The sequence below is a fragment of the Aptenodytes forsteri genome, unplaced genomic scaffold (assembly GCF_000699145.1).
Source record: "Aptenodytes forsteri isolate BGI_AS27 unplaced genomic scaffold, ASM69914v1 Scaffold15, whole genome shotgun sequence".
NCBI lineage: Eukaryota > Metazoa > Chordata > Aves > Sphenisciformes > Spheniscidae > Aptenodytes > Aptenodytes forsteri.
The window spans coordinates 3563364-3574919 of NW_008795129.1; the positions used below are offsets into that span (position 1 = coordinate 3563364).

At 39.5% G+C, this 11556-nt stretch overlaps 1 protein-coding gene across 1 annotated transcript; it reads right to left on the minus strand.

Moving 5' to 3' along the window:
• Window positions 1–4886: 4886 nt before the first annotated feature.
• Window positions 4887–11430, minus strand: EIF3F (eukaryotic translation initiation factor 3 subunit F). The gene is made up of 6 exons (XM_019471744.1): window positions 11353–11430; window positions 10107–10244; window positions 8929–9020; window positions 8595–8731; window positions 8342–8455; window positions 4887–7584 (listed from the first exon to the last, which is right to left on the minus strand). The coding sequence occupies exons 1-6, from the start codon at window positions 11418–11420 to the stop codon at window positions 7507–7509; spliced, it is 627 nt and encodes a 208-aa protein (XP_019327289.1). The 5' UTR covers window positions 11421–11430; the 3' UTR covers window positions 4887–7506.
• Between the last annotated feature and the right edge of the window lie 126 nt (window positions 11431–11556).

The following is an 11556-nucleotide window of genomic DNA, read 5'->3' on the forward strand; positions in this document are numbered from 1 at the left end:
GGCTCCCGGTGGCGATCGTCCTGCTAACCCGGGACCCCTTTCCTATCTGTGCAGGTTTGCCCCATCTTGCTGAAGGGAAGCTGCAGTACACCCAGTTCTCCTTCAAAACGGCTGAGAGGTAAGTTCAAAGACACAAGTGCCACAGAAACGCAGAGCGACTTGCCAGTGGAGCTGTGTCGGGGGAAGCATTCAACACGGGAAGCGCCAGGCGATGCCGTCCCGCGGGAGTCCGTAGCTACCCGCCTAGGAAACGAAGGGAGAAGTCCACACTGCAGTTTCCTTACGGCACCACTGCAGTGGAGTTCAGCCCTAATGCGTGTAGCTCTAAATCGAGTCTGTTATCCAGTAACACGTGAGTCTTTAGATCAACATCATCGTTCAGTAGCTGGCAGGTAGTCAGCCAAGTCATCTAGGCCACCACAACAGTGTGTAACAGGCAAAGTATATAAAAGACGTAAGTGGAGCTGGAGGAGTTGCTCCTTTTTCTGTAGTTACTCAAGATCAGGATCTAGGTCCCAACAGGGCATAAAGGTAAGATTGTCTTGACTACTACATACCTTTCTCTAGAAAGAAATCTTAATTACGGTCATTTGTATGCAATTGTGGGAAGTGCACTTAGTGTTTTGTTTCTGTCTATTGTAATGTTTATTCCTAATATACTTAGAACAGACACTACTTACACATAGTCCTTCCTTTACCTGGTGGTTAATTATTCATAAGAGATTCTGACCAGCAAGATACAATTTTTGAAGGATCCACCCATGATATTCTGCACTGGTTACTTGAGATTATTCAAAATAACTTCCTACTTTTTTTATGATAACCATGTTAGCAGTTCAGAGACCATTAAAATGCAAACAACTTTTTCCTGTAACCTGGTGCAGCACTTGAGCTCTAGATGAAACAACAGCCACTGCTCTATTTGTCTGTAAAACAGCATTAAGTGCAGGCAGCAGAAAACAGGTGGGTAATAATTTACCACGTTTGCCTGCTTCAAATGAAAAGCATCTAAAGCCACATAAAGAATCTAATAAATGGCCTATCTTCAGCAAAATTGGGCTTGTTCTCCCTTGTTTGCCCAGAACGCATCAGGAGCAGCTTTAAGAATTTAATCCTCAAAGCATTCTTCAGCTGACACTCCCAATGTATGTCTACTCTATTTCAGCTCTGTTAAACACATTTCTTTCAGGACATGTATATATTTAAATCCCTGTTTCCATGGGAACCAAGTACATTTATAAAATACACAATTCTTTCTCTCTTCCATTTAGTGGACTGTTTGGATTTGAGCTATTCAGGAAAGGAACAATCAGTTTTCACAAACAAGTGGGAAAAGAACAAGAGAAAACATTTAAATAAAATGGCATATGTCTGAAGAATCTATGTTAAATGCATTGTATGCTTGTATGTTAACAAGAATATCTGGAATGACTTTTTTAAAGCATGGAATGGAACCATTGTGGTCATCTAATTTCACTCCCTATATGTAAGGAAATCCCTTGGCTTGTTACTATAGCTAGAGTCAGTACATTTAGGCTTCTAAAACCCCATGCAGTGTCAAGGCAACTTCTCACTATTAGAAAATTCAACTTAGTAAAGTTGGGAAACAAACTCTTGCTCCTCTCTTTTGTAATATCCTTGCATCTTCTGCTAAGACATGACACTGGACAGAATTCTGGTCTGGAGGGACTTGGCTCTCAACTACGTAGTTGTGTTAACTGGGTGCTATCAACAGAGCCGAAACAAAACTTTTTTTTCAGAGTAATTTATTGTTGTGACATAGGTTACTGAAAGCATTGCTGCTTCTCTGTGCTATGTATCCTGGTTGGAACATTATTTTCCACTTTAATATGAAGCATTACTTTTGATGTTCTATTTCGGCCAAAGCCAATACAGTTAAAAAAAAAAAAAACCAAACAAAAACCCAAACTTTCCCACAGTTTGCTGTAAGCAACAAGATCTGGTCAGCTTTGAACCATAGGTCAAAGTGTAACAAACCAACAGGATACTGCAGTGATCCAAGTCTAAATTATGTACTAAAAATACTTTTCCTGTTACACTACCTTGTGACTGCAGTAATTAAAATGCAGATAGTCAAAGTTAGCTGTTGAGTTAACCTTCCATGTGAACAGGGAGCAGAGCAAGTTCAGTTCACTTCAGCAAGAGCCATGTGTTTGGTTAGCTGCTCAAGTGAGAGTCACTACCCAGTGAGTCATGTTAGGGCTCCACCTACTGTAGTCCAAACATCAAGATTTCACACAAACCTTGCAACTGAGTTGCCACCAGGATCTCTAGTTCTGTTGTGTGGAACCACACTAAAAACAGAAGCTTCACCCTTCCTCAAAGCACAGAAGGAGAACAGCAGGTTGTTCTGCCAGACTACTTAGAAGAGCAGCATGTCCAACGTTTTTCACCATCTACTTTTTAATCTTTAGGATTAAAACCATGCATTTCAGATTAGGTAGTAATAGATGGCATATGTCTATAGGTTCACGAAATCACACACCAAAGTGTGTAAGTCTACTTTGCAGCAGACTTAAGTATTCTGCCAAGAAACTTAAATGACTCAACTAGCAATGCAAACTTAGTGACCTTCATCCCAGTATATGGAAACAATCAGCAAATTAAATTGTAATTCTGGCAGCATGGATTGTTTTTTTTTTTTAAGTATGAAATTGCAGATAGCAGATAGCAAAAAGTTCATTATTCTCAACAATATAGAACAACTAGTCTTATCTCCACTTTCCAAGGCTTACAACGAAACACATGGTTTATCAAAGGTCAATCACTGGACATACTGGGTCAGTTTGACACAATGTACATTCTAAATGAGGAATTCGGTATAAACCACTTGCATGTCTGCAGAAGGCTTGACAAAAACCCATAATTAGTTAAACTACAGAAGACAGGAATTAGCATGAGCAAGGATAAAGATCTTGTAAGAAAGAACAAAGGCTGTGTTGAAAAGGGACTTTGTAGAATTCTGTTAAGTTGGCCTGGGACCAATTCCAAGTTTTTTCTTAACTGAGTAGGGCACAAAAGTTAGGAATAAGCTAATGATACCTGCTGACAAAACTGTGAGGTGTCACCAATACTGAGAATAATCCAAACCAGGAGAAATATGTGGATCTAGATTTTTTTTTAATTAAAAGGTGTCATAATGCCAGGTCATGCATTTAAATTAATGATTTTCTTGGCAAATTGGAGTTCAGCTGCAAATGACAGCAGGGGCAAAAGATTGGGGTGCTGAATCACACTACATGACAGACACCAAGAGGCAAACAAGGAATTTACAACAGGAAAGTATTAATGTATTCTTATATTCATTGATCTATATGCTGATATGGGTATGGTCTTTACAAACTCAAGTTCAAGAAAGACTGAAATTAAGTTTAAAGTGGGCAGCTAAGAGATCAAAGCAGAGACAGTGCATCAGAAGAAAGGAGATAAAGCTTAATATGTTTAGTATAATGAAGGCTACAGTATGATGGCTACCTATAACAGATTATGTATAAATACCAGGAAGAGCATGAAATAAGAACTTTAGTAAGGACAAAGGAGTTATATTTAGGTATATTTAAAATAGAATTTAAGATGTGGTTGGTCAAGACAGGAAAGAACTAAATTTGTGATTCAGGAAACCCCTTCTAAGGTAAAGTTAGTGGACACAGGGAACCAGAGAAGATGGCAACAATGAAATGTCTGTTAAACACACCAAATTAGCAGCACAAACTTCTTTCCCTACCCAGAGAAACACATAGTATTAACCCTTTTCTTCAGTCACGTGAATTTAGAATGTCAAATTTCAATTGCTTTTTAGCTTAACCAGCAAACCGGCAGTAACACAATAGTCTACAAGGACTCCCTTTAGATCTTATTCTAATCCTAGTCACCACCACCAGAACTGTTCTGTGCAGCATCGATCCTAAGTACCTGATAGCAGTCATAGGAAACGTGACAGTTGCGTACCTGCCTATCCACTAATATCTCTTGAAGAATCATCTAAATGTCATCTGCAAGCCTTGCAGCACAACAGAGCACAGGGAAGCTAATTCCCATCAGGTATCTGCAATTTCCATTGTGGTACATCATCTTCTTTCTACTGCCGAGACTGTGATCATTTAAGAAATACTGGAGCATTACCAGCTCTCTCCTGCAATTTTAAGAAGGCATTTCCATTAAAGATACTTCATCCTGCAAGTATTTATTCTGATAAGTAACACAGAGTACTTTCATGTGCTTGTGGGTTTCACGTGCACTTGCTCAAAGATGCGAACAAGCACAGTCTTACTATGCTAGGAAGATGTCAGAACAAAGCATAATGTCTGCATGCTAATTAAACTGCAGGTTGTCAGAGGTCACCGTGCTCACTGAAAAAACACAAGGTTTCATTGCCTCTTCGTACTGCCAAGAGATGCTTTGCTGAAATTCCATTCCTTTGTTGAGGCTAACTGTGAGATTACATGTCTGAGAGGGTCCAAGGCAGCAAGGTGGGCTGATTTTATACATTCCTCCAAGTTTTCTAAGTACACAGTATACCCAAAGGGAACAAGACAATCAATTGTAACAGTAAACTCTGTTCTGAATATTGTTGTATATATTGAGGAAAAGAAGTTTTCAAGGAGAACTTCATGCTGAGGTAAAAACCCAAGATCAGCTCAACTAAGCCAGGATACAAAAAAAAAGATCTTATCATTTGAGCAATTAAATACTTGAGTGCTAGGAGCTGGTAACAGAGCCATTTAAGCAAGGTATTTTAAAGCCTAATACTTACCAGGAAAACATGTACATTGCCAGAAATAAACAGGTAATACAGTAATGTCCACGAAAGTTGTACTCATTCAGAGAAGCCATCTGAGAAAAGAAAAAGGCTGAACATGTCACAGAGGTTAGAAAAGTTTTTTTATTACATTAGTGGTGGCACTAATATGACTAAATATAATAAGCGGTGTATATAGAAGCATACCCAGAGAACTATGTCTTGACTATTTAAAGCTAGACTTTGCCAAAGTTAGTTAGAGCAATGCATCCTAAACAAACAAAAAAAAGGAAAAAGTCCCCTAATAAATCCAAGAAGTTTGTGGTTTACAAATCAATAGCAAGTTAAAGCTTGAAATCCTTGGTGATGTTTCTTGACTCCCAAGCTTTTCCCACCACATTTTCTATTGAACTTCATGTTTTTAGATTTCCGTAAAGTGGAACAATTTGAAAATACCTTTAGGAATTCCTGTCTAGATTTTCAAACTCCAGAGAAGGAATGCCTCAGTCTCCTAGGTAATAACACAGCAAATACGTACAATACAATTAAGCAAAATGATGCATTACATTTGTGTTTGCAATATTGTCCTTCGTAAGAGTGGCCACTGAAATTTGAAATCAGGCATTCAAAATTCCTGAGTCAAAGTAAGGCTCACAATGTGCCATTTACCCAGTAAAAAGGGACACAATGGATGGGATCAGATACAGAGTTTTTAAAAGGGCAACTTTTTTTTTTCCTACTCCAATTCCAAGCATTTGTCACTGTGCTGCCTGGCATACAACAGAATCTATGGATTGTGGGCTCTTCCGACACCTCTACTTTGCAGTGAATCTTTCTGCCTAGGAAGACATAACCTCAGTCCCTTAATGACATATCATCATTAGTCTTCAGGTACTTGTAAGTACCTGACTGGCAAATTCCGCAATACGTTTTCTGTATCAATGATCACAAACTGATCTTTCTTCTCAGAACTTGGCATTTTGTGCATAGCAGCTTATTAAATAGCGTAGCTATTCAACTTGTAGAGCATTTAAAACCTTTCTTCTTACATTTTATCAGTTTTCCCAACAGGGAATGGCAAGAGTTTACTGCAGAGGAGAGATCAGGGAAAGACTATGATGCTTTTCCTCCCCTGCAACTTTTTTGCAGTAATTGAGAGACTGACTTACCCAGCTTTGCTGCTTGCTCTTTTCCTCCACCTATTTCAAGGCTTACTTTAATAAACACCCCGACCTGAAAATCTGTGAAATAGTTAAATGGCTGGTTACGAATATTAAGTTTAAAGAAGAGAAGGGAAAACAAAACATTTTTATTCAGACTAATAAAAAACAAGAGCCGAGTTTTAACACTTATTTAATGCTCACAAATAACATTTTCAGAGAGATTAGAATCTTTGCTACACCTTCAGTTTTCATGTACCTTGTCCTTGCAATTAGAACTTGGAATTTAGCACTGAGTCAGTGGGGGAATTCTCCAGATTGGAACAACCAGTACAGGATCTACAGATTTGTAACCCGAGTCCCATTCTTGGATTTATCTGGCAAATTAGCACAAAAATTATTCTGGGGAACATTGGCTTTGCAGGCTTCTCTAACATTTCACATTCATTTACCAAAACAAATGTGAGGCATCAGAAATAGTCATTAGTAATTAGGTGGGAACAGTTATGTTGTAGAAGAGGGACAGTTTTACTCTATTAGGCAAAACCTCCTCAGTACCGCTGAACAGACTTCTAAAGGTAATGTTATTAGCCGAGACTGTAAAAAGTTACAGCTCAGATTGGTATTGGCTTGCTTTCAGCTAGAACTCATTTAATGTGAAATAGGTTTTGGGGAGAAAATGGGAAGTTTCTGTTCACATAATTTTAGCAGCAGTGATGCTGCTATTTGATGACACCCAACTTTTAACCTCAAAACTTCATTAAGTATAGTTTTGCTGTGCTTTTCTTCTTTTGCAAAGATGGAAACTCCAGTAGCCACACTTGTTCAGCCACAAATGCTTTTCAAGCCCTTTTAACCATGAACTCAGTTGCTAGTTTAATTCTCTGAACCCCCCACTTTATGAGGGGTTAATGCTCTTGACCTTGATTTCCTTTCCCAAAGCATCAGATATGCATAGAAATGATACCATAATGTAAACTGAATTCACTCTGTCAAGTACCCTGCTGAAGAAGGGCATATACACAGCACCACTAATAAACCAGTGACCATTCTGTAGTCCTCCATGGAAAAGCATATTATGTGCACCACAAGAAGCCACGCTTTCAGTGTGCTTTAACAGTTGGGAAAAAAACCTGCAAAGAAGTCTGCAGAATTGGAGTTGAGTTGCATCCACTCTAGTTTTCTTTTCTGATGCCATGTTATCCCCCTTTCTTTCAACAGTGGATTCATTATACAGTAAGTGTGAGAACAGTTTTCTCTGGACAGAAGCCATTCTTGCCATTGCAATGGAACTTTTATTTCAAATAAATTCTTACAATAAAGCTGTATTTTGTTATACAAGTAGGTAAACCCAGGAGACAAAAGATTCACGTATTCCATTTTAACATATTGGCTCAACTAAACTGCAGCCGTTCCCATTCATTTCCTAAACCATGTTAGGGGTTTTTCAGGGCAATGGAAATAAAGATGTAAACCAAGTCACCTAGGTAATTAAATTACGGTCCAAGGAAATTGGTAACACCACCATAGAAAAGTGTATCTGCTCATTCTTCAGGCTCTTTGAAGCGTAGGGTGGAAGAAGTTTCTTTATAAACTCAGAAGTTTTTCGTTGAGAGCAATCTGTGACTGTGTGAGGTTTGCCAAGTAGGTTACCATCAGTAGGTCCTGAGAGGGGAAGAAAAAACCCAGTGATCAGAAATATTAACAAAAGATGGTAGCCTGTTAGGGAGTTCAATTTTTAACACCTGTAAAGCAGTTTACAGCTACTAGAAATATTGTTAGTCCTGAAAGTCCTACCCTGAGGAATGCTTCCCTCGCAGGAAGAAGGTTTTGGTATTCCCAGAATATGAAACACTGCTTGTGAAATTTTAACTCTGAGTTCACCCATGTTAACCAGGCAAGTCAAAGGGTATAAGCAAAATTAAAAATTAGTTCTGGTCGTGCAGACTATGGGTGAACAACACATTCAGAAACTTAGCTTTCACTTCCTAAAAGTCTGTTGCAGAAATAAAGTAGCACACTAAAACCTTGTTCGTGTCCTAAGCGTTACGCAAGAAGACAGAACTTCAGCTCAGGCAAAGGAAGCTGGCAAGTCACCAGTTATCCTTGAAATCCATACTGCTGTAAGCTTGGTAATTCGTATTGTCCAATCACTCTAAAAGAAGAATTGGTGCTGGCTTTCAGATTACTTGCATAATTCCTCTTATTCTCTTATTTGCAGTTGCTTGCAAGATTATTACGGTGAGCTCCTTTATCCACCTTCAGCTCTTAAAACATCAAATTACTGACAAGAAAGAGCTGTATTGTCTATTAACATGTTTGTATGAAAAGACAGATTGTTTTGATCAGACAAATTTGTGTCTGTATGACAAATTTTCAAAATTGCTGGCAATACACTGAAGAAATTAGATGATGAACTTACATTGATATTGCTGTTCAACATTGTCTCAAAGTCCTCTGGTGAAATCTTTGGCACCTGGTTAATAAGATCCATCAGGAAACGCCCAACAGTGTTGTCAGCAGCCACTTTGCCAGACTAAGCATAAGAAACATACACTTCAACGTGACTAAAACTCGGTAAGTTTATAACCCAGAAAGAGAATATATAAAAAGAAAAGCAAGACGCACAAGCTTACATCAAACTTATTTGCTGGCTCATAAAAAGCTGGCCTTACCAATACATCCTCTGCATACTGCAGCACCATGGTCAGGGTATCCTGAATCCTGGCTGACGCTGACCCCACCTGCTGTAAGTCACTGGACAAGCCAATCACTCGATTAGGGCTAAAACAAGTCTTCATGATAAGATCCACTGAAAGCAAAAGGAAGATCAGTGAAAAAAACTGACTGCCACAGAAACCAGTTTAAATCCTTAACTTGTTGGAAGATTTTTAGGATAGCTTCAGCAAGACAGTCTAATTCCCAGAATGGCAATTTTACCAGGGTAAAAAAAGCATTTGAACAGTGTCACAACAATGGTTATAACCAAAATAGGAAGAAAACATTCACCTCCTATCCGCTCTGTATCATAATAAACATATTTCACTGTTAGAGGTGTGAACATCACGCCCATAGTTTTACCAGGGACTCCCATTGGGGCACTAGGAAAAAAAAAAACACAACAACAACAAAACGTTTTCAGCATGGATGTATTTAAGGGAGGAGTAATAGATTTCCATCTCAATGATCTCTGTTAGCACTGAAGTGTGAACACGAGTAGGTTACTCATTCTCACCAAAATCAGACCATGGATAACTGAGGACAGAAAATCAGTCCTGGCATACTATTAATTGCTCATTTTCATCCGAGAATATTCCTAGCTGGTCTGGCATTTGTCAGCATGAATGCATGAAAAGCTAAGTAGTATCTTCTTAGCCACAGTTCCTTCTTGCTTATAGAGCAGGTATTCTTCTATCCTGAAATACTCCATGCTTTGAGAAATCACTTAAGGGACAAACATAAATATGACAAAAATTCAAGTACAAAGCACTTTATTATTCCTACTGTTCAAAGTATTTGAAGTCCATTTATGCTTTAAGTAAGATGTTATGGAACAGCTTCCTTTTTGAAGATGCACAGTCAAGAAACTGTAGACTTCTGCTACAAAGAAAGGCTAGGTTTTTTCCTTAAAGAGAAGAGCTCTTCAGCCAGTACTGGGAAGAACATTGAGGTGGAATAGTTTCTTTTCTCAGTATTTAATCTGCATTATTAGTTGGTAAAAATGGAAGGGGTTAAGGGGAAGAAAGACTGATCAAGAAGATGCTGTTTCAATTATGTTTTAACTGCACTAATCTTCCAACTTGTATAAACAAACTGCTGAGCAATAAAGCCCAGTGACTACAGGCTAGCATTCACACAGTGTGATGGAAGTTAGTGACATTAGTGCTAGCTATGTCAACCCTGTGAAATGTCACGAAGATGTTCAGAACACTGTTAATTAAGTCACAATTCCCCACCCCAACGAGGTACCAGCTTAAGAAAGGTTAGGTCTTTCAACTTACATACAACGGTCGAGACATTCCGATGAGAAGTAAGCCATGATCCCTGGCTCACTGCTGTGTTTTAGCTACTGCGTAGTATTGTCCAAAATGGGACACTGCAGCCCACTACGTTTCTTGTTACCCTGATGTGGTCTCTCTCAGTAATTCAGATAGCTCCCCTCCCAGAAATGCAGCCTCCCAGAGTACCTGACGTAGGCTTTAATGCTCATGCGTGAATTCTGGAGACTCGTGTCCACAGTGAGGTGGATTGGATTGTGCGCTTCCCGGCTGTAATACTCATGGATCAGCACAGAATGTTCCGTGATGTCGTGACCTGTTGCATACCTTCAAAAGAGCACAGGTTGAGGAGCCATTCTTCCAACATTCAAGTACCCAATATTTGGTATTGTTGATATTTAACAGGTTTGTATCCTAACACACTGATTTCCAAACACTGAACTGCAGAAGCATACTAAATAGAAGTGTTTTAACTAGGGAATTTGTAGTTTTATGGCCAGCTGTCCTAGAACTGTAGGAGTCACAGGCTGAGCACACCCATGCCCAAAACATGTACAGGGCCAGTGTTGTAGTACCAGCCATAAAGAGTAAGTACAGTTGACATCAGACACCCAAGATTCAGTTATCTGTCACTATGTTCTGTACCAACTCTTTATTTCTATGTAAGTCAAAGCATGCCAAACAAATTTGGACCAACCAAGTAGATCTTCCACAAATCAAACGTCTCTCTGCAGGAGGTATAACTTGTTAATCTAGCTCCTTTAACTGCTCTGCAATTAGCTCCTCACACACACAGGAAAACTCCTGTCATTAGAACTGCACTTTGCTGTGCCATTAGAAGGTTGTTGATGAAGTTTGCTCCACAGGAGCAGAACTAAGCTATTTTGTAGGATGAGAGAAGCATGAGAAGACTAATAAAGCTATCCACACACTCAGACACAGACCCTGTTCCCATAACACCCTACCGATCTTGCTTTGCATCCTCCACACAAGTACTTCCACCTTTTCTCAGCAGAGAACTTCTGCATGCTCAAGCTGGTACCACCGATTCCTCCTGAGGCCCCCAGTACTTAAAGCTACTCTTTTGTGTTCTCCCTTCTTTCTAACCAGTTATCTTCTGTGGTGCAGGTTGTATTACAGGTGGCTAAGTTCTTCTAACAAAGCCGTGCATGCATTCTCTAACTCATCGCTCCTCTGTGATACCTTTCCTAGATATAAAGAAAACCAAACCCTGTAAGTCTCCAATACCATCTCTTCCTATTATGAACTGCAGGAGCATTACAACTGACTCTATAACAAGAGTTGCAAGATCTTACTGTCACAAGCATTAATGCTTCTGCTTCTCAATCTGTGACAAGGAGGATTTATGTGTTATTTCAAGTAGTTTAAGGGAACACCACAACTGCTTGCATGTTCTTGCAGAAGGAGAACTTACCAGCCCAAGATGATCTCACTAGGAGACACCTTCTTGTGCAACTCATACATGTTTTTGGCAAACTCCATATCGACTGCCACCTGAGAAACGGGACAGGACCAAGTCAGCCGGTTACAGGGATGCTTAACCCTTAGCGGAGGACAACACGGGCACAAGCCCTAACGCCGCTCTCGGCAGTCGTCGCCCCGCCGAGAGACCCACCGC

Excerpts from the sequence above, each read along its gene's own strand:
- EIF3F (XM_019471744.1), bottom strand. The coding sequence starts at position 11,420 with ATGGAGTTTGCCAAAAACATGTATGAGTTGCACAAGAAGGTGTCTCCT. Across the intron at positions 9,021-10,106 it reads AGCATTAAAGCCTACGTCAG|TGCCCCAATGGGAGTCCCTG; the intron begins GTACTCTGGGAG and ends TTTTTTTCCTAG. Across the intron at positions 7,585-8,341 it reads TGTTGAACAGCAATATCAAT|GACCTACTGATGGTAACCTA; the intron begins GTAAGTTCATCA and ends TTCCCCTCTCAG.